Here is a 22,475-nt window from a genome sequence, read left to right on the forward strand (position 1 = left end):
TACTTTCCTGGAAAGGAGGCAACGACTCCATTTCAGGGGCTGGCACTGCACATTTCCAGAAATCCACACAATTCCTGAGGGAAGCTGTTAACTGCTGAGCAGCTGCTGCAGGTTCTACACTAACCTGGCTGGCTGGTTTATGGCCTGGGTTTCAGTGAAGATGCCCCAGCTGGTCCCTCGGTCTCCGGCAAGGAATGACATCCTACAGGCCAGTCCCGATCGGATCCTAAGCAGCACTGACCCTGGTTTGCCCCAGCTCTGCCCAAGCACTTGCCTGGCTCAACCCACAGCAGGGTCTAATGGAAAAGGTTTTGTGTTTTAAGATGTTTTGAATGGCTTTTATTTTTAGACTTCATAGAAGATACAGAGTGAAAGCCTATTGTTCTTGTGGTAAGAGATCTTTACAAAGACATCAATATTTAAAGTAATTAAAAATATCTTAACAAAAGACTTTGCTTAAAATCTTGGCAGTTTAACAAGCACTCCTCCCTCCGTCATTTTTTATTCCCATCAGACCAAGGCCGGGTTGTGATCCATGTGTGCTGCAACACAAACAAGAGGTGTGTTAGTTTTGCTCAGGGCAGCCTTGATGCACATAACCTTGGCTGGTCCGGGAGCAAGGCCTGCAACCCTCAGGGTCAGCATGTTGAAAAACTGTAACTTTTTTTCCACCCAGCAATTATTTGGCATTCTTATTAATCAAGAACTCTCCTCTGGACTGTTGGTCCTCTGGGAAACAGCAACACAGGAACCTCGCTTGGCAAGAAACCTCTGCCGAGCCTGAGCAAGAGCTCCTGTCCAACCCACTCAGCAGTCTGAGAGTGCAGGCCAGGCTCTGTGGGCTTCCATAGGCTCCCTGTGGATGCAGATTACTGAGTCCACCTGTTCTACTGGTGGGATTATACCCCTCAGTGGTGCATGCTTGTGCTAAGTATGGGTAGTTGGAGATGGCCCTTGAAGAGTCAATTTGGACCTGCTGAACCCAGTGACTGCTGCAAAAACCACAGGGTGGACTGTAACTCACAGCCATCCTCACCTCAAACCTTTCCATGGGCTGGCTGACAGGTGAGTGTGCAAAGTACCTGAGGTAATACAGGGTGTAGGGAAGAGGCAAACGCTCAGAAATGTAAGAACTGCTGAAGTTGTAGCTGAAGGAAGCAGCAGCTGATCCAAGGCCCCTGAACACCACTGAACCTTCTGCAGCTGGGGGCCCTCAGGGCCCCCCCAGCCAGTTCAGTCTAAGGCAGCATTTGAACCTGAGCCTCACACCCAGTGACCTGCAGTCAGCACTTTGCTGCAGTAGTTCGGTGGTTTTAAAAACAAAACAAAACCACCCAAAAAAACTGCCTCCTGTGGAAACTGCTTGATTCATGGCCACAAAAAACTTACCTCATTGTCAGTGGGGATGAGACATCCATCAGGGGAAAGAGGGTGAACTGATACAACTTGTACAATTAATTAATGCTGTGGACCCCCAGCTACATGAGTGGTGTCAGCTTTTGTGCTTGTTGTGTCTCAGGCCTGGCTTATGGGCAGAACTTAGGGCTGAGGTTTTATTGGCTGGACAGGAAAATCAGACTAAGTACAACAGCTTCTTCAGGCCTTCTCTCAGGCTTTCACTCCCTTGTGCAGGCTTTTAATTTTTAACAGATTAAGATAGAAATATTCAGCTCTGTATTTTCCTTGGTTCTGTGCAAAATAGGTGGCAAGTTACCTGTTCAGTCCAGGAAGGAGAACAACACACAGGGTGTTATTCTGCAGACATCTATAAAGCTTTTTGATATGGTGGTCTAACTTCTTCACCTTTTTCCTTAGATCCTGCTCCTGCATAAGAGAATATAAGCATTAAACTCTCAATTCATCAGCAGTCGTACTTGGGGAGGCTGTATCCTGAAAACATCACGTTATCTCGTGTGATATTGCCTCTCCAAACTGCCCCAGAGAACTGATCCTTGGCAGCCCCTTTGCTCCAGCACAAGGAGACCCTTCTGTCGCAAGCAGCTCTGCACCTAAGTCAGCTCAGAGTTACCACTCCAGGTTCCCAGGGCAGTCCCTCCTCAACAATTGCAACAAACATCAGCATAGCCTCACACTCACAGAGTCAGACAGCTGCTCCATTTTCTCATAGAAGATGTGTTTTCCTTGTTTCCCATTGCTGTGATTCATTTGCCATATCCATCTCCAGAGGTGACCTGAGGCAAGAGCATTCCTACTTCTTAGCTCGCTACCCTTCACAGTCCATCCATTTATAGCATCAAGGGCATCCATGGCACTCTGTGATCTCTGGAATTCTGAAATGCAACGAGAAGGGAACATGCTTTGGCATTGCTGTTGCTGCCCTCCTCCTTGGCACGTGCCAGGCAGGGCTAAAGGTGTGGATCAGAAGGGAGATGAGAAACTGAAATCACTGCAGCGAGCAGATCCTCATTTTGCTACAGATAAACATCGGACTGTGGAAATGCCAGTTGACTGCAGCAGCCCTCATCCAGCTGTCCTCACCTTTTAGAGGTGATTACTGGGCTGTCTGAAGCTGCACAGTGGTCAGCCCTCACTCTGAAGTACTGGAGCCCAATACCTAGCTTTGGAATTTTTCTAAGGGTTATTTTTTTAAGCAGGTGTTTTTTCCTTTTAAATATTTAGCTGTAAAAAGTGCTCTTCCAAACAATATGTGCTTTCACTGGAGTATTTTAAATACCACCCCTTTGAGCATACCTGAGTTTCAGTAGCTCTTGCTGTGTCTGTGCAAAGTCCCAAGGGCTGCTGAATAAGCTTATTTGAAGGAAATAAGCAGGCTGTGTGTGAAGCTACTTACTGAGGAAACAGCAGTTCCTGTGCTTTCCACTCTGGAGATCCTTTGGCAGGAACAGTGTTTCCAAGTCTTTCAACTGGCTGAATTCTTCTTGCAAGTCTGTCTCTGTTAATGAGTTCTTTAGACCCGCCACATAAATCACACCTTCATTTTCTACATCCAGTTCTAATTCTTTTATCAGAACATCACAGTCCAGCATTGCTGCAGTGACAGGTCTCTGCACCTGGGGTGGATGCAGCAGGAACAAACAGCACATCAGCCCACACAGCTCTGTGTTCTGAGTTTCTATTTTAAAGTATTTTTCTCCCATTACCAAAAGTTGCCAGGCTATTTTCCCTCCCTTGAAAAAAATATGACTAATAAAGGCTAACTTAATTAGTCATGAAAAAGGAAGAGAGATCATATTTGTAATGCAGAAACACTACAGAATTAAAATGCCATATGCTGTATAGCCCTGTTACTTGGCTCTTGCTTTTAAAGCTCCAGGTGGAGGTCAGAATGCTTTCTAGCCCCCTTCTGCTGACAGGCAGAAAGGAAAAAAGAGGGATATAACCACTTGCTTTCTGCCAATGGGCCTAAACTGTCCAGGGACAAGAAGATTGTAACAGCACAAGCAGCCAGACACTGCTGTGAGCAGATGTTAGAGAGACAGACTGGAGGCTGAACCTAACTTGTGCTTTGGCTATCTGCCTTGTTTACCTTAATGCAGGATCCTGCTACCTCAGCTCCATTTAGGCTTTCCACAGCAAGTTGGGCAGCTTCCAGGACTTCATATTGGACACAGACATAGGGCTTGAAACAGAACAATAAGATACTTCAGGCTTATCAATGAGACACATTAGCCTTCCCTTTTTAAAAGTCAGGCCTCAATGAAGTTGTGTTTTCTTCTAAAAATAGAATATAAAAGGGTTTGGGAGTAATATATATAACATTCCATATACTCCAGCCATTAAAAAAACCCTTCAATTAGCTCATCAATTAGTAATCAACTTTCCTCCTCTGGGCATTAAAGGCCTTAACCTGTCAGTTCTCTTGAGAGGGACAAAAAGCATCTTGGCTTCCCCAGTGCTCAAAGTCCTCTGAGCAGCACACGAGCTGCGTTTGTTCCTGTCATTGTGTGGAGCAGTTTTAGGTACCCCAAATTGATGTAGCTGATGACTAAACAACCAGAAAAAACCTCCAAAAGGAATAACTGGTATTTCTGTGGTTCTAATCCATATCTTTCCAAGAGATTTCTCAGGTCTTCCTGACCTGTCAGCAACCTTTAAGTGCTCCTCACCTGGAATGTTTCAGTTACCACTGTAAGAGACTGGATTGGTCCACACCTCCCAAATTCTTTCTTCACAGACTTCAGGCAAAAGTTTTCTTCAAAAGGACCTGCGTAAATTGTCAGCATGTCAGTCAGCTTGCTTCTCACCTGTTGGAACACAGATTATTGAAGGAACTTCACAAAGCAAAGGAACTAACTACTCGGTGCCTCCAGATAAATCACATCTCTTTACAAGCTCAGCATGAAGACTGTTCTCAAAAAAAAAAATAGTACCTTTTCATAAAGTGCAGCATGAAGGTGAGATGCAATGTACTCTGGACCCAAACTGAACTGAATGATACTGAATGTGGACAGGGGAACATCTTCCAAGGCTCTCTGAAGAATCTGGAGGGAAAAAGAGTGTACAAGGCTCAAAGAGGTACAAGACAATGGTACTGCAGAGGATCAGAAACAAAGCTATTGAACTTAATTCCCAACTTTAATTTTCATTATTGTCCAAGAAAGCCCTCAGGCAGAAATTCTCCTTTCGTGAGTCAGGAGAGGATGCAGAGGATCAAAGCTCATTTCTGAAATGTTCAAATGGATTTAGCTAACCTGGTATTAACACTATTGTCAACAGTACTGTCAGTCAGCTTTTTAAAATAGGACTCATCTACCCACCCCCAGAACAAGAACAACTTTGAACTACTTTGATGCTTGCTTAGACCAACCCACTCTAAGTCCATTCACCTGTTTGTTTGATGTGCTCAGGTTACTCTGACACAGGCCGGAAGAGTCTAGTCCCTGTCTGCCCAAAAGGAGGGGTTTTTGGCCAGTCACCTGCAGGCAGTCTAAAAAGCTGGCAGAGAGGAGCAAGCTGTGAATCACACTGCTTATCAACGTGGGGAATTAAAAGCTTTCAAGAAACGCTTGTCAGAGAAAAATGATACAGTTCACTAAAGAAATCTGAAAGAATATTCTTGTCCACAGCATCCAAAGAAGCCTAGGAAATGTGCTGTGAAATTTAAGATGCAACTACTCAAAGTTTTTCAGAGCTACGCTGCAATTATTTGTGTGTCTCTGAAGATCCTGATGGCTTCTAAAAAACATAACACACTTTTTTGATCTTACTGAGGATTCAAGTGAAAGAAAAACATGTGTACTTGAGAATCTTTTTACCATGGTTTAGATAAACGTGGAGGCTCATTCAGCTCTTTCTGGACCCCACATCCTTGTGGGTGCAGCGCAGCTTTGTTCTGTGAGACCTCAGCCAGTTTTTCAGCTGTCAGAAGCATCTCCAGATTTAGTTCTGCTACCTTGGGGAAGGAAGAAGATTGGTAGTTGGCTTTCATCTCATCAGCTAATTGCAGCTAACCAAAAAGCCTGTGCTCTCCCTATGAGTCACACAGGCACACTCTGGCAGTGAAGAAACATGGGCATTAATTTCTTGCCTTATTATTTTCTGTTGTCATTTTCAAGCATGCAGCACTCACAGCATCAACCAGCAATCATCTCCAAAAAACTTCTCTCAGAAATCAACAACACAAGCAAGGGACTCATAAGACCAGCTGAATCACTACCACAACACACAAGGTGTCTCTCTTCTTTCATCTGGAAAAATTACAGGCATTCCTGTAGGTGGAAGTGTCTCAATCCTCCTTCACCCAATGCCCCTCTTCACGATCAGCAGCAATGCTGACTCATGTCAGTGAGTACTGAAACACTGGTAGTGCTCAGGTTATTCAGATAATATATGGATATATGCTGAAAGTAGCAAGCTGTCAAAATTGAGGCCTCTATCACAGCTCCATTTTCTCTTTTAAATCAATGAGAGGATGGGTAGGAATGGTTCTTTTTTCCTTCATAAGCACAACATGTATGTTCTGTGTTTAAGGATAGAAATCTTAATTACATTTTACAATTACCTTTGCTGGTCCTTGCTCAATGAAGAATTGAGCTAATTCCAGTGCAGCTCTAGCATCTTCTGTAGGATCATGCCCAAGCTTCTGTTCACACTGAATCTCCTTCCTAAGGCATCAAAATTAGGTGTACAGGCAGGTTATCTGTTTTTCCACACTGACCAACATCCTGTCTTTTCTAAACTGGGTCCTTTTCAGGCAAAAGAGCTTTCCCTTCTCCAAAAAGGATTTCAGTTCTGTGCAGCAGCATTCTTGTGAAATATTCCCAAAAGTTACTGCAAGAAATGTTTTTGCAATGTTGAGCAAAACAGTTTATGGGGTTTGACAGAAGCAGTGCTAACACTTGGTACTCTGATACATGACTATTTTTAATTTTACTTCTTTCTTGACCAATGACCCAACTCACAATTTGCACATAGAGAAGGAGGCAACCTCCAGCTCAGTGAAGTTTGGTGCTGCAGAGTATTAACACACTGTGAGCATGGTGAGAACTGTGTCACTAAGACATACTATGCAGTGGGAGGTGGTACACTGAGGAATATGATTTAAGTCAGTAAATTATACTTTCATGTATTAGCCTTTATTTCTTGCCAACTGCAATGGATCTCATTTGTGTGAGGCAGAGTGTCTCTGCTGCTCCACAGTTCAATACACCTGTGCTGCTCCAGATGTGCAGACAGGCCAGTTTTGCTGGGACTTCAATCTGGTTGGGTCACAGCACTCCTTGCTTGCTCAAAGACAAGCCCAGTTATTATGCTGCCTGATGTTTAAAGCAGCCAGTAAATGCTTCTTTACCGTGTCTTACTTGCACAGCCTCTTTTTTTTTAATTTTAGTAAAAAGATAATAATTCTCATGTGATTACTGGCAGAACAAGACCCTATGACCCACCATGACAGTTTATAACATTTCCCATGACAATACAGTAATAATCTTACCCTAAAACAGCTTTGGCTAGAAATTTTAGCTTAAATCTTCGACCTTCAGTTCTGGCAAAAAGCAATGAAGTATCAATAACACTGGGGTGGATCATCTGGAAGAGAAAAACATCACCAGTTTAATTTAAGAACAGCAGTCATATAGAATTGGGCAGTAACTTCATAGTTTCCCGTGTACTGCCTTTTCATTTCAGTTGCCAGTGTCTCACTGACAGACACCTGATCCACAAAAAAAGAACAACAGGAATAATGAAACAAGTCGAACTCTGCTCTCTAAAACTCCAGTGGGAAGATCTAGATTGGGTTAGAAAGACTACTTATGATTCAAGCAGTTCTTCAGTTCTTCCCATGACAGAGCTCTCAGAAGCACCTGGGTGAAGCAGAGGTAAAGCTTCAGTTGCAACCATACCTATGTCTGGACAGACTCCTCCCTTCCTTTTGGGTTCTGAACAGACCCTGCAAATTTTATGGCTGTAAAGACAGTCCTCCTTCTTTAAATCCTTATAGGCATAGAGCTATTAATAACTAAAAGCAATTAACAAGTGTTCACTAATAAAAGAGGAATTATTAAGAGTTTTCATGTCTGAAAAGAGTAACACAGGGTTGGAAAGAATACTCTTAAAAACATACTCACTTCCAAAGCCTGAAGATCAGAGTTTAGAGAGTGACCCACCAATACTGCATCATGGGGAAGCATTTTTTTTAGCTTGGTTTGGATGTCTGACAGTCTTGTTTTCACTGGAAGAAGCATTTGTTTTGTGACTCCTGAGAATCTTTAAAACAAAAGTTGGATGAGGTAAAAGCAACACATTAGCAACAGTGTCTGCTGGAGAATATTACAAGCAGGTAATGTAAAATATGAACTTGGTGTAACTAATCACAGAATGCCATTTACCATTTTCTGTTCCAACATCAGAGGATACCCTGCAGGTGTATTAAACTGCTGTGAGTGCCACCACATCTCTTTCAAAAGTTTATTTCTCCCAAGTATTCTTAAATGATGCAGTTGGTAGGATCAGATAGCACAGGAAAGGATATACTGCAAGACTGATGGTGGAAGGAGATTCTTCCAAGTAATCTGAGGGGACTGGCATGTCACCTCCTGCATAAAGCCAGGTAAAGTTTTGGAGAAGACAAGGCTTGGAGTTTTGCCTGCTTTTGTTATAATCCTGAGCCTAGCCTTAGAAGTGTGTACAAGCTGATAAGCTGCTCTATTAATTTTTTACATATGAGCAAATTTAGCTACGGAGCAGAGAGATGCAGACTGCAATCCTGTACTCTTACCCTCCATCTTATTTTATAGAGAACAGTAAAGAATAACTTGCACTGTGTATCACTAATTTGTAACAGAACTTTCCCTAGAGTGCTTCAGAATGGCAATGATTCTGCGTAGTAGCCACATGGGCACTGTGCAGCAGAGTGTACACACAGGGTTGGTTATTGTAGTCACACAGCAAGAACTGTATTAACACTGAGGGAAACACAGCAGGCACCTGTGCAAACCAATGCCTTCTGACAGGGCCTGTGTAACAAACAGGCTGAATCTGAAAGACAGAGATAAGAACCATGTGTGCCACTGACCTGGTGCGGTAGTTCATCACTGTGCTCTCAGGTTTGACCAGCTCGTCCAGGAGGCACTGACCCTGCGCATCCACCAAAGACACACGGGTGACTTCGTTCCCTTTTGCAGTCAGGCACTGTCAGGAAGAAGCAGAGGCAGTTGTTGGATCAGCATGATGCTGCCACTCAAAAACCTTAGCTCACACCTGCTTTGGCTGCAGCCAGCATCACCACTAAGGAGTTACTTGACTTGGAGATCTACCACTCATAGCTGGTTGTTTTATACTGTAGCACACTTCATTTTTACTGATAAATGTGCACCATAAGCACAGCAAACACACAGGCAAGCACAGCACACAGAAAACCATTATAAAGAAGTGCTGATTTCACAGAATCAGTCTGTGCTCTGCACTGCACAGCTGTCACTGACAGCATCAGCACCAGAGAAGTTGTACAATTTAAAAGAGCCCAGGCTGTATCATTAGTTACTCAGTGCTGATGCCAAATAGACATCTCTGCAAGGGCAAAACTGCACTAAAGGAGGAATTTTCACCACAGCATGCTGCCAGAGGAACTGTGATGGCTAAAGGGAAGATGTATGACAGGGAAATATCTTTCCTTTCCTAAACCTCGGGGAGAGCTGAGGAGGAATTCCACAGCAGTCTCTGGGGTTACTGCAGCAGATCCATCTGCTGCTGAGAGCCAACATAGACCCGAGCTCTCTGCTCAGCATAATATCTCTGTCTTGTTGCCAGAACCATTTCCTGTGCCCTTCCCAAGGCTGCATTAGCGCTGGTACCATCAATGAAGGGACTGGCAGTAAATATTAAGATATCCAAATTGGTTTAGCAAATACAGAGGGGGCTTGGCTCACTTGGGAATAGCTGGTAAGAGTTTGGTGCTTGACTCTATTTTGTAAGGCCACACACATTAATTTTTACCATTTCACAATCCAGACCAAAGAGGGGGCTGCTGTCTGTCCTCTGCTGATCACACTCTGTAGAGATATAGTCCTTGCATCCAGGGGAGCCTAGAGGGAAAACACACCCATGATAAAAGAAAAACACCTCTTTCTTCTAAAACTCATCATATATCTTACATGACAGAACATACAACTGTTAAAATTATAAAAACCAAAACCAAACCCAACCAAACAGCCCTCAAAAACTGACCTTCTATGGGATAGTCATTTTTTTTCTGCTCTTCTAAAGTCAGAGTATAGCTGGTAAGGCCTTGTCTTTTTTCTCCGTATCTCCGAATGATGGGATCACGTTGCAAATCTGAGCTTTTAGGAACACATTCACTGCTGGTGGAAGTCAAGCCTGTAAAATACAGAAGCACCTGTCAAGCTCAGAGAGCACTCCCCACCTGCAGGCAGTTTCTGCATTAGTTGAACACTTAGAGGCTGCACCATTTCAAATGAAAACACTACCTAGAACAACGGACTGGAGAGAGATGGGTAGATAGAAAGATTGACACACAGTCTGTCTGCAGTTTATTTTTCTCTCTCTCTCCAGTTTACATATATATATCTCCAATTTATATCTCAGCTATTGTGTGTAAATATACACATACTATATATATTATATATACATAATAGTATACCTTATGTATACTATATATAATAAATATACTTGACATTCAGCATATTTTACTCTTTTTCCCAGTTCAGCTACTGACACTGCCGGCTGAAGCAAGTCACATCACAAGTCTCTGTCTCACATTCCTTTCAGAAACAGAGAGAACAAACTTGCTTCATAAGCATGACAACATAATCATGTGTTACTTCATGTAAGCTGTGAAAGAAGTTCTCTTTTTCTTTTCCTACCTTCTCTGTGAAATTTTTCCCTTAAGAATTACCAGAAGAAAAATGTGCTTTAAGTGTGGCTCACAAAGAAGCAAACACTGAACTGACCCCAGAATCCACAGCTGTATCAATTACCTTGAGGGTGATTCTCTGAAGACTGCTCTTAAAAGAAAAGTATACCTGAGCTCCCTGACCTGTGACTGTGCAGTAGATTTACAGTCAAGATGCTACAGGACTGTCAATACACTGACAGTCACAGCTGCTCAGTCTCCTGTTTAGGACCTGAATTCAAAATTCTTTGTTACACTTCTAACAATTTCAGTGAAGTTCTCACTTGAGTGTCTTGCAGGTTTTGTACAAGCCTGTTGGATTACAACCACCTCTGTAAAGAGGGTAAAAATAGGAAATCAGTTGTCAACACACTTGTTCTCCTTGATTTGCTGCTCAGTATAACAAAGCAAACTAAGAAGAAATTAGTAACTTCTTAGCTCAAATCTAATTTATATCTCTGTATCTTTTATTAGGTACACCTTAGAATAAAGTAATCACAAGATGGGTAATGAAGGATGAGAATTTGGAATTAAATATGTTAAAGACTTTCTCTCTTTTTGCATTTACTTGTAACAATCAGCCCAAGAAGTGTTACTGAACTAGTCAGGATAAGAAGTCTCGTGGTTTCAGCCATTGCATGTGTTCCTTTGTAAACAAGTTTACCATAGCAGCCCGCTGGGATTGCAGAGGATGCAAAGCCATAAATTACTGCTTAAAGTGAGTCACTGTCTTGAAAGAGACGATGCAAACCCAAACAAGGTACCTTGTGCTGCGTTTTGAGGTTTCAGGTCTGTTCCTTCCCCATACAGGCTGGCGAGGAAGTCAGCAGATGGTGTTAATGTGAATCTCTGAAAAAAGAGATTTTGAAACAGAGGCAGAAATAACAAGCAAGTAAGTTTCTTCTTGATCCCCAAACCAGCCAAATTTAGGGGAGGACAGATAAAGAAATAGTGGAAATACATTTGGTGTTTTCTCAAGTAAAAAAACCAACACAACCCAAACCTGTTTTAATGACATATGGTATGGGATTCTTTGTACTAAGGGACAGATTTGCCTTGCCTGATACAATCAAGAAGGCAAATCTCAAGACTTTCTTTGATAAAAACTAAAGCCAGTTCCAGTCTTTCCAGTTAAGTTGTGATTCACATTTGCTGGAGTTCAGGAAGAACTCTCTAGGAGCCTAAATCGAAGTGCTTTTTTCTTCCTTCAAAAATGTTGCTTGTAAGTCAGAAAATAAAAAAAATTATTTTAATAATCTTTTTGGGAAATGGGAGAAACTTAATATAAAAGTGCAAATAATAAAAGTGAAGTTTTCCAACAGTGGGACTAGCATAACTCTACTGGGAGTCTCCTCACTCAGAATTAAGTTCCAAGTTACTGAATTATTCCAAGATATTTTTAATCTCATTGGCACCCTGAAGGTGAGGATCTGTAACAGTCAGAGCACTGAAACATCAATACATGTTTCACCTGGTAAGGCTTCAAAGACATAAAAGTCTTGAAATCCTGTGTCTAATATCAAAGCCCTGGCCTTTGTTCTGAGCTGACAACTGCAGCAAATAGATCCTCTCATTTGCTTGCTGTGAGAGTCAAAGATGGCCACATCCTGGGGAAAGGCAGTAATTCCACTGCAGCCAGTAATCCCTGGGATGTGGTTTCAGAACTGGAAGAAGTTTAGAAGACAGCAGTGCAGTTTGGGGACTTACATGCCGGAACAGTTTTCTGAGGTGTTTGAACTGTAAATAGAATCTGTAGAAATGGACTTGGCTCATTTCGTGTAGAACAACAACCACAACTCCAGCCAGGTGGCTTTGGTGATAAATACGGCACCAGCTGCAGTCAAAAAATAGCATTAATTAAAAAAATAAAATAAAAATCAAAGCAAAACAATTATCAAGTACTCTTAAAAACAAACTTGGAACCAGCCCAGCTTTTAAGTCAGCGAGTGGCAAAGTGCCAAATGACTTCAATGAGAAGAGGCTTTGTAGCTTATCTCAAGAAGACACATATTCCTGGAAGCAACAGAATATGGGAGACAGAGAAAGAATGAGTTATAGCAAACTTCTGCTGCATACCATTTCAAGACATTTATACCTCATTTATATGCATCAGAATGTGCATACACGTAAGTAACTTCAGCTGTAGTGATGCAGTCTACTGAATTAATGCATAAAAAAAATCCCACAAAATAATTTTCTATTCACTATTAAAAATCTAAAGTGGGATAATTTTTGCTTTGAATTTCATTTTAAGAATCATTTCACCATATTTTTGTTATCCAAGGACCCTCCTCAGCCTTTCCCTTCCAGTGCTGAGAAGTTGCCCTGAGAAAAGGAAAAATGATTAAAATGTTTTTCCCAAAACACTCTAGAACGCTCTGTTTCAATTACATCTAACACGAAACATGTTAATATTTGTGTTAATATTTTAACATGGTATTTTGTTCGTCAGTGTGTGAAGCTTCTTCGGTTCCACAACAGTAGTTTAGTTTTTCATAACTGCACGAAACAGAACTATGAAATGGTGGGATTTTTGTCCGAAGAGGAATTCTGGTCTCTGGCCAAGTCTAACAACAACTGCATCTGCACAATCCAGGCTGTCATTATGGCAACCGTGCTGCGAGTGTTTCAAACCCAGTGTGGCCAATACTGAGGAATGTTTTCACAACACAGGAGAGCACAGGACAGGGCTGATTCCTGACTGAGGATGTTTTGTACCTGGGCTGTGCTGCATTGTGGCATTTTCCCAAAGCTGCATACTTCAACAACTCATACAGCTGGTCATGGCTGATTTCACAGTCCTCCCCAAGCAAAGCTGCTGACAGGCGACACGACTTTTCCTGTGGAAAGGGAAATGCCAGTAAAGAGAGGTTTTATGTAATCACACCAGTTCATGGAAAATAAAGTAAAAGGAAAACTATTTAGGTACAATCAACTACATTTAAAATAAGTCTTCTACTCGTTATGGGCAAAAACTTCCTTTCAGATCACACTTTAATATTAAATTCACTGTCAACATTTCAGTAATTCAGGTACTCTAACTTCAAAGATTTCTTTAATAAAGATTAACCTAAGCAGCTGTATGCAGCAAGGAGACTTAATTCATCTGCAAACACAATGTTCTACTCTCTCAACCCTTTACCCCACTTCCTGCTGTAGAGCTTTGAACATTTGTACAAGTACCCACTCCATCTGAGGTTTTCTGAAACCCATTTACTCCATTTGCAGTGTGTGATCTGCTCTGGCACAGGGGTTTGCTGACCCCTGCAGGGAAAAACGTTTCAGTAAAATCCAAAAAAACTGCAGAAAGCAAACACCGAGTGGATGAGGTGGGGACTGCGCCACACTGTTCAACACAGCAGTTCTTTAAGCCTGCTTAATGCACAAATTCTTCTAAAGGCTAGTCAGCAAGGAAATACAGGGTTTTGGAGACCTCCACTGACCAGATGGCCTGTTCCAAAGAATTCTTCCTGTAAAAATTTTAAAGATGCTCCTTTCATATGTGATGAAAAGACATCACTGCATAAAGAGGGGAAAAGGCCTCAGAACACTACAGAATATCAGACCCTAAAGGATAAACAAGCACCAGAAGTTGTGCTTTCCCCTGCACACTAACAAGTCTTGTGCTCAGTAATTTGGCCAGAGCCTGCTCGCCTGGGACTGAGCGGGTGTGCTCTTAAAGACATTTGTCATTGGGTAAGGAAGTTAAAGAGAGGTGACGGCCTTCGAGGTTCTAGTGGTTAAGAATCATCTGGTGATAACAGCACGGGCTGGTGCCTCATCTCTCATGCTAAGTTAGAAAAGTAAGTAATGACACTGTTGTTTTCAACATGGCCTAATTAGAGCTTTGCAAAAAAAAAAAAACAAAACCACAAAACAGACAAAGAGCAGAAGTTTTGATTCAGCAGGTAGAGGGTACTGCCAACCACAGGAATTTCAGTCTCCAGTTGGGTACAAACAGGGCTGATCTCACAGGTCGGACACAGCGACTCCTGTCCCGCACTGAGTCAGGGTACCCTGGGTGAGGTGTTCCCTGAGGCTGCTCTGCCCCCTTCAGGGGGGCCTGTGTTGAGCAGACACAACGCTCCTTCCAACATCTGCTTTGTTTAGGAGATTATACTGGAGGACGTATGTACTTTTTAAACAAAATTCCTTAAACGTAATGCTGAACACTGCAAACGAGTTCGTTTCCACGTTCCTTGGAGCAGAATCCAAGCCATTAACAGCCTCCCCAGGGCAGCAGTCACAGCATCAAACCTGACATAGGTCAGGAAGCATTTGGACAACGCTCTCAGGCACGTGGTGGGATTGTTGGGGTGTCCTGTGTAGGGCCAGGAGTTGGACTCGATGACCCTTGTGGATCCCTTCCAATTCAGGACATTCCATGGTGTTACCCGCAGGCACAGCCCGTAGCCGACCCTCCCGGTGAAACACGAACTCGCTGCTCCCGGCGCCCCACCGTGTGCCACAGCAGCACCTCGGGAAGGGGCCGTAAGGGACATGCGGCCTGCACCGCGCTCCTCTCTCTCCTCCCGCCGCTCTCACCTCGGGGCCCGGGCCGGGGCCGCCGCCATCCGCCTTCCGCCTCTTCCGCGCCGCCCGCTCCCCCTCGGCCCCCGCGGGCCGCTTGCGCCCGTTCAGGCAGAGCCCCTTCGCCATGGCCTGGGCCGGAGCGCGGGGTCCTGCTGCCCCTCACAAGTCCGCTGCTCCCCGGCCCGAGGGGGGCACTCGGAGCCCGCCGGGGCCGCACCGGGCACTGGGCACCGGGCACCGGCCCCGCGCTGCCGGCCGGAGCAGCCGAGCGCCGAGCGCACGATGGGGGCGGGCCCGCGGCACGTTTGAAATGGCGGCGGGGCGCTGAGGGCGGCCATGGCCACCAAACGCCTGGCCAGGTGGGGCCGGGGCTCTGGGGGCACCGCGGTTGGAAGGGGCTGCGGCTCTGGGGGCACGGCGGGTGGAAGGGGCTGCGGCGGGGGCCGGAGGGGGTGTGGGCTGTCCTTGACCGCGGTCGGTGTCCACAGGCGGCTGGGGCTGGCGCGGAGCAGCACCCGGGCGCGGAGCGGGGCGCGGGCGGGCGCGGGGCAGCGCTTCGCCTTCCTCATCGTGCTGGACTTCGAGGCCACGTGCTGGGGGGAGCGGCAGCAGCGCTGGCCCGAGATCAGTGAGTGCTCCGGGGAGCGGGCGGGGGGCCCAGGGGCCGCGGTCTGCCTTCGAACCTTGCATCTTCATTATATTATGTTCCTTTTAAGTCCTGGCGTTTCAGCCCCAGTTTAATGAAGTAATATAATATCTAAATTATATCTGTCGATCTAAAATACATATATAAATAATATTTATATATTATATCATAGATTCAGCTGAGTTGGAAGGCACCTATATATAAATGGAATAATTTCTCTGGACAGCTTTAACCTTTCTGGCTTCTTTGTGTGTTGGGTTGTTTCTCTTTGTTTTTTTGTTTTTTCTTCTCCTTCTGTGTTTGTTGCAGTTGAATTTCCAGCAGTCCTGTTAAACACCTCAACGGGAGAGATTGAATCCGAGTTCCACATGTATGTCCAGCCTCAGGAGCATCCTGTTCTCTCTGAATTCTGTAAAGAACTAACTGGCATAACACAGGTATAAATTGTGATTTAGCATTGTTTTACACTTGTATAATTGCGGTTTACAGTTTTATTTAAAGAGGCCTTTAAAGGGCTAAAAAGAAATAAACCTCAAATGAATTTCATTGCATTCTAAGACACACATGTTGTTCTGTTTCATGAAGAATCAAGTTGATGAAGGGGTCCCTCTCAACATTTGCTTATCAGAGTTTATGAAATGGATTCAAAAGATACAAAAGGAGAAGAAAATTATATTCAGTACAGATACTCAGAGTAATTTCTCTTCGGAAGCAAAAGCTTGTACCTTTGTTACTTGGACAGGTAAATAATATTTTCATTTGCTTTTTCTGCAGAGTAATAACATTTGGTGGCACTAGTGAGACTGTGTCTTCACTTCTGTGCTGCCAAAATTCTGGTATTAGGTATTAAAAATGTGCAATTTTGGGATAAGGCTGAAAATATGGAATCCTGATGTGTTTGCAGCACCTCTGTCTCCAGAGTCTGACACTTGTTACATTTTTCTGCTTTACATAGTGAACTGTGTCACCGTTCTTAATCTGTCTAACAATTTAGTGATTGAGATCTTTACTTGTCTGAAGTCATTTACTAACAACAGGGATTTGCTTCTCCTGATGTACCATTGCAGCAACCCCAGTGTTTTCCGTGGACAAAGACTTCGCAGCCTGTGCTATCTCTCCTATTGATGTTATGTCCCTTTATGTAGATTTTAGGCCACATAAAGGGCCACATAGGCCACAGTATGTGAATTTTAGGCCAGTTCTGTAGTGGTGCATTGACTGTGGTTTTCCTGCACAGACTGGGACCTGGGTGTGTGTCTGCAGTACGAGTGTAAAAGGAAGCAGCTGCGAAAACCTGACATTTTGAATTCCTGGATTGATCTCAAAGCAACATACAGGGTGAGAAGATCAATAGACTGAAACATTTATATCCACATTACCTCAAAGGGTAACTATACCTGAGCTTGCAAGCCAATGCTGTATGTCCCAGTGACCAGAGTAACCTGTAACCTGTTTTCTTTTCATGTTGTTATCACTCAATAACCAACTGCATGGCCTAGAACTGTGTGAATTTTAATAGAAATCTAATGGTAGGAAAAGATTGTTGTTTGATAAATGATTGATAATCCCAGGAGAATTTTTGAGCTGCTCTTCCTTTCTTTACACCTTTTACTCTGCTTGTTTCCTAACATCCCTGGTTTTGAGTGCCCTTATTGCTGCCTTACATTGCTGTGTTGAAAGTTATCATCATAGAGGTACTTACAGGTCAAGACCAGAAAGTACATTCTGAATAGTATGGATAACACTGAAAAAAATGAATGTATATTTTATTACATAGTCTATACCAGAACAGAGTTCTAACCTGGGGGCTAACAGCACCTAAGTGTACCTTTCCCTGTGTAATCAAGGAAACTTTCAGAGTGTGACCCACAAGTCTACCTGTGCAACAGAACTAGGTTTCTAAAAATAAACAGTGTGAATATTGCCCCTTCCTAGTGATCAAATCAGATACTGGGAGTAAGTAGCAAAACTCACTTTTTCTCATTTAAAAAAAATCCCATACCTATGTCAAATATATTAATGCCCGTGCCTTTGATTGGATATTGTGCAACAGTTTAAATATGTCAATATTTATAGTTATATTCTTCAATGCTGGTCCATTAAGGCCCTCATCAATGTAAGCCATAGAGCACAGACAAATGACTCCAGAGCTCAGACAGAATGGATTTGCTCAAGATTGAGAGAGGGGATTCATGGTTCTTTCCATTCTGATTTGTTACGGGGTAAGTCACGGTCTTATCCTCAATGCAGACACCCAACTTGCACAATTGACTTGTGAGACTTATTATTCATAAGGTGATATTTCTGAAACGGTTTTCATTTGACTAGGAAGAGGTTTTGAAACGCTTCATGTTGAGCACCTGCGTTTCTTTCCTTAGGCCTTCTATAATAGGAAGCCTAAAGGGCTAAATGGAGCTTTGCAGGATTTGGGGATAGCTTTTGTAGGACGAGAACATTCTGGTAAGTGAGATATGATGATCCTCATTTTAATATAGGTACATAATGCGTATTAATATCTATTTTATAAAGCTAAATATTTACTATTTATTTAGTTAGCTAAACTAAAGCAGCGAGTCAGTAGCTCGTCCTTACTCTGAATAGTAACAATTGTTTCCAGGTTATTCAATGTTCTGTCCAAAGGAAGAGCAAAACAAGAAAGGCAAAATGCTTCAAAGATCAGAGTTAGTTATTTCTAGACTCATACTTTTTTTCTGAAGTCTCTGCTAGTGGTACTGAGTGCATGTTCACAAGATCAATTTCTGAATTGCTAGGATGCAAAAGAAAAGAGGTGGAGGGAGGATAAGAAAACTTGAGCTCTGAACAGCATGTTAATGTGAGAAAATTCCAGCACAATATGAATTTATTTTTTTGGACTTGATTAATAAAATGGAGAAAGGATTTTTAAAATTGTGAATAGATATTCAAGCCTATGGGTCGGTCCTTCAGGAGTTTCAGCACAGGGAATTCTTTGGAATTTTCTACTTCCACTTTCCTTTTTTGAATTAGATAACTATGTGTCAGAGTTCTGTGACTCCTTGTCATTTACGTAAGGCTTACCTACATCACATTTTTCCTCTAATAAGAACTGTTCCCAGTAGCAGTTTAAAAAGAAGTCATTAATATAATCATACTTTTGAAGGGTTGGATGATTCTCGGAATACTGCTCGTCTTGCTTGGAGGCTGATTTGTGATGGATGTGTGCTGAAGGTTACTAAATCTTTGGATAAGGTTAGTAACTACTTCGTCTACTTGCTTTGTAGCCTGGAATACAGATTGAAAAATGAGCTATTCAAATAATAAACCCAGCATCTTGACTTTGATTTGAACAGAACATCCGTAGGCTGATATGCTTATTAATTTTGTGCATTGATTCCCAAAACTTCTGGGTATTCACTTTCTAAAATTTGCTTTTGTTTACGGACTCCCTAGGCACGTCTGCAGGGTAATTTAATTGCCAGAACACTGGCTGGAAACTTCACTGACAAGACTCCACTGGGAAGTAAGAGCAGGCCTGAAACATCTAGAGATGGAATATGGGAAACAAACTCTCTGGCTGAGAACAAACACTCTTTTGCTGGAAACAACATAAATTCTAATGTACAGATCAAGGAACAACGGACCACTTGGACCTCAGCAGATGTCCATGCTGTACCCAGCAGCAGCTCAAGGACTGAATTCCATGCTCAATCCCAAAGCCCTTCTGCAGCATCTACTGACAGATTTCCTGTTCCTCTTGAGCTGGCACAGCCATCTCCCAGTCCTGCACCAACAGGCATCCAGCAGGGATTGAGCAATGGGCAGCTTCTGAGTACAGCCAGATACAGCCCCCCAGTACAGGGACCAGGACTGGTGCTCGTCGCCACTACCATCCCCTCAGTTACTGTCTCCAGTGAGGAGATCAGTACCAGTGCTGACTGCTTGTCTCTGCTCACAGACTGGGAAGATGTTGCTTTAATACCAGAATCTCAATATGAACAAAATTCAGACTCTGTTCAGCTCAAGAATAACTCAAGTACAGGTAGTTTAACAGTGTTTGAAGAAAAAACAATTTCAAAAGAATTGGCTGTGGCAAGTTCAGATAATCAGAGTTTGGAGAAAAGTGTAGTATCCATGGAACCTCTGAAACCTGTCATTTACAAAAGTCCTGATACTACAATCTATAATGTAGGAACAGTGCAAGGGCAGACTTCAAATTTTTCAGCTTTTAAGTTACCATTTGCAAAGGGAAATACCATTTCAACACTAACTGAAAATTACTCTACTCCTTCAGAGGCTCCTAAAAGAAAGCCAACTAGTCCAAAAACATTCCCACCAGCAAAAAAACAGTCTTTTGCTATATATCAAGAGAAGACTTCATCTTTTGATCATTCCTTACCTTTGAGAAGTTCGAATTTGCCCAAAGTGTCTCCTGCTGTTCTGAACTCCACAGTCAACTTGAATCCGTGTGTAAGAGCTGTGAGAAGTGGAAAACCAACTCCCCCTCTGTGCAACTGCGGTCGAAGGGCCAAAAAACTCTGTGTGTCAAATGCTGGCCCAAATCATGGCAAAGCATTTTTCTGTTGTCCTGTTGGCAAGCAAAACAGTAATAGGAAAGGTTGTGGATACTTCAAGTGGGAATATGCACTTCTCAAAGAGAAATCTAATGGTCTCACCCTGAATGCGGATGCTTTGACACCTCTTAGAACTGTTTCTAGTAATTTAGGAAATTCTTCCAAGAAAAGCTATTTATGTCTTAGACCCTCTATGAGAACATGAAAATGGATAAAATTTTTTGTCTGAATCCTAAACTCACTAAGTTTCATGCTTGATGTAATCAGGACAGCCAAATGATATCAGATACATGTTCTCAGAATGGGACAAAACAGTTCTTGGTTGACATAGATAGAAATGGAAATTGCTGAAGCACACAAAAATATCAGTAGATCCTAAAGTAACTCATTAATGACGTGTGAGAGAACAGATAAAACTGTAAGTGCTAAAATTAAAGTATGACCAGCTGTTGCTACAGATCTTAAATTTCTGCTTTATTATATATTTTAAATTCTTGACTAGCCCAGTCCTTAAAGACAATTTTAATGACACAGATTTTATTTGTACTTTTTTGTAAATATCCTTGGGATGACTATAACTAACTTTTAAAAATCTATTTAGAAGTTGTCGCACTTCTTGAAAGTGATTCTTGAAGCAATAGTATTCTCTTAAACTCTTACTGGGTTTTTTTTATCCTTTAAGTAACAATAAAGATAAGATGTTGGTGACACTTCAATAAATAACTCCCATCACCTGTTGTGCTCCTGCCTCCTTGAGTTTCCCATTTCATTTGTACCAGTGTCTGCTTTTGCCCTGTTAGCTGTTTGTGTAGCACCTGAGACAGCAAAATGGTGGGAATCAAGTAAGGGTGTATTCAAACCTGAACTAGAAGGATATAGTGCCATGTCTTTTACTTGATTTTACTGTGTAAATCTGCAATACCTTTATAAAAAATCCTACAAAACAGCAAGTATTTTAATTCTTTTCTCCACTGTTTCCAGCACAGTTCATTTCTTCTGATCTTCCCACTAACAGTCTTCCCACAGGAATGAGAAACAGTCCTTGGATTTTGGGTTCAGCTGTTATAATTGGTCTATGACTTACAGAAACTATGTTTTTCTAGTGTTGCTTATTGCCGTTGACTTTTCCCTTGGAAGTTGTATCTGATAATCAGTTCAAATGGAACGAATAGGACTCAAGAACAAAAATTCATCCTACGTAGAGAGAACCCCACAGTGCAGGAGCACAGTAGTGAATGAGGCACAGCAGGGAGCTGGCTGCCTGTTATTTGTGTTCTCTTTCCCACTAAGCTCTACCTTCAAAAGCTGCAGCCCTGACTGCTGGAAAACAAATCAACCCAAGGTGATTAGTGGAAGAATGGAAAGTGCAGACTGGGCTGGATATTCATGAAGGCTGTGGACAGACAGAAACAGTACATTCTGCTTTACCAATGTAGAAATGTACGCTTTGCAGATACAGCAGTGAAGTCTATTCAGGGTGCCAACAAAAAGTGATTAAAATGATTATCAGATACAACTTCCAAGGGAAAGTCTCAGGCTTCAATTTACCTGTTCAAAAAGCTTCTGTTTTTAGCTGGTCCCTCTACACTGTGACACCTTCAGCCAGGGGCGCAGGGGTCGGTGTTGGATGTGGCGTGTCAGTGCAGGACTGAGGGCTGCTCGCTCCCCTTCAGCAGCTGTCCGTCTGATGTTGGGGTTTAGAGATGTAACAAGAACTCATAGTATTTACAACATAGAAACTACACATAGCCAAGCCAAGTGATTTAAAGAAACAATGAGGAGGAGAACTGAGGCAGCCAGCAAGGCAACACCCAGTTACTTTTTAACCACGTGCATAGTCTTGAAGAAGTTTACAAAGCAAACTCTTAGAAGTTGGGGGGCTTTCAGACAGAGAAGAGCACCAAGACCCTCGATGAAGACCCTCAGAGACCTTATAAGGACATGCATATATGCTAATAAGTGTTGGGAAATGTCATGACTATGTAATAGAAATAGAGGGAATAAAAAATAAGTAGTCATGTAATGTTGACATATAAGCTGTCACAGCTGTCACTTTAGCGAAATGATTTGCAGGGCACCCAGCGTGCTGTCACCAAGCAGCACGTCGCAATAAGGAATGCCTGGCTTCTAAAACTCAAAGATTGAGTCTTAGAAGTTCCTTTTAAGTGTCGGTTTTAGGCAACACGTCCCCTGCCCTCCCCTCAATTCCGGAATCATGAACACAGGCTTTAACCCTGGAGCTGGAGTTCGGGGGAAGCGAAAGCGTCAAGGGCTATGAGGAGCGGAGTCTGGCCGCGGCTGAGCGCCCCCCGGAGCTCTGGTCACCCCGGACCCGGCACCCCATCGCCCGGCGCCGCCGCCCCTCAGGCCCGGGCGGTGCGGGCGGTGCCGCGGCCGCCGCTCCAGGCGCGGCGCT

General features: G+C 43.0%; 2 protein-coding genes across 5 annotated transcripts; one reads left to right on the forward strand and one right to left on the reverse strand.

The window, feature by feature from the left end:
- Positions 1-322: 322 nt before the first annotated feature.
- Positions 323-19,994, reverse strand: REXO5 (RNA exonuclease 5). 2 transcript variants are annotated; one of them, XM_027683622.1, is made up of 19 exons: positions 19,885-19,994; positions 13,049-13,170; positions 12,038-12,164; positions 11,095-11,179; positions 9,646-9,795; positions 9,415-9,503; positions 8,495-8,610; positions 7,548-7,686; positions 6,914-7,008; positions 5,984-6,086; positions 5,238-5,374; positions 4,809-4,917; positions 4,353-4,463; positions 4,089-4,226; positions 3,509-3,601; positions 2,813-3,032; positions 2,098-2,291; positions 1,715-1,824; positions 323-542 (listed from the first exon to the last, which is right to left on the reverse strand). In XM_027683622.1, exons 3-19 carry the CDS (start codon positions 12,101-12,103, stop codon positions 473-475), a joined length of 2,025 nt encoding a protein of 674 aa, XP_027539423.1. In that variant the 5' UTR covers positions 12,104-12,164; positions 13,049-13,170; positions 19,885-19,994; the 3' UTR covers positions 323-472. The 2 variants fall into 2 exon arrangements, with proteins under 2 accessions (XP_027539423.1, XP_027539422.1); XM_027683621.1 differs by lacking the exon at positions 19,885-19,994 and adding an exon at positions 14,876-15,004.
- Positions 15,157-21,005, forward strand: ERI2 (ERI1 exoribonuclease family member 2). 3 transcript variants are annotated; one of them, XM_027683623.1, is made up of 8 exons: positions 15,200-15,222; positions 15,352-15,491; positions 15,819-15,946; positions 16,095-16,251; positions 16,747-16,847; positions 17,888-17,969; positions 18,649-18,737; positions 18,939-21,005. In XM_027683623.1, exons 1-8 carry the CDS (start codon positions 15,200-15,202, stop codon positions 20,262-20,264), a joined length of 2,046 nt encoding a protein of 681 aa, XP_027539424.1. In that variant the 3' UTR covers positions 20,265-21,005. The 3 variants fall into 3 exon arrangements, with proteins under 3 accessions (XP_027539425.1, XP_027539424.1, XP_027539426.1); XM_027683624.1 differs by lacking the exon at positions 15,352-15,491 and having other exon boundaries at positions 15,157-15,222; XM_027683625.1 differs by lacking the exons at positions 15,200-15,222; positions 15,352-15,491 and having other exon boundaries at positions 15,500-15,946; positions 16,140-16,251.
- The last annotated feature ends 1,470 nt before the right edge of the window (positions 21,006-22,475 follow it).

Source organism: Neopelma chrysocephalum, unplaced genomic scaffold (genome assembly GCF_003984885.1).
Source record: "Neopelma chrysocephalum unplaced genomic scaffold, ASM398488v2 Primary Assembly neopelma1_65, whole genome shotgun sequence".
NCBI classification, from domain to species: Eukaryota; Metazoa; Chordata; class Aves; order Passeriformes; family Pipridae; genus Neopelma; species Neopelma chrysocephalum.

Excerpts from the sequence above, each read along its gene's own strand:
- REXO5 (XM_027683621.1), bottom strand. The coding sequence starts at position 14,989 with ATGGCGAAGGGGCTCTGCCTGAACGGGCGCAAGCGGCCCGCGGGGGCC. Across the intron at positions 3,033-3,508 it reads TAGCAGGATCCTGCATTAAG|GTGCAGAGACCTGTCACTGC; the intron begins GTAAACAAGGCA and ends CATCCACCCCAG. Across the intron at positions 543-1,714 it reads CTCCTTCCTGGACTGAACAG|CACACATGGATCACAACCCG; the intron begins GTAACTTGCCAC and ends TTTGTGTTGCAG.
- ERI2 (XM_027683623.1), top strand. The coding sequence starts at position 15,200 with ATGGCCACCAAACGCCTGGCCAG. Across the intron at positions 15,223-15,351 it reads GCCACCAAACGCCTGGCCAG|GCGGCTGGGGCTGGCGCGGA; the intron begins GTGGGGCCGGGG and ends CGGTGTCCACAG. Across the intron at positions 18,738-18,938 it reads TTACTAAATCTTTGGATAAG|GCACGTCTGCAGGGTAATTT; the intron begins GTTAGTAACTAC and ends CGGACTCCCTAG.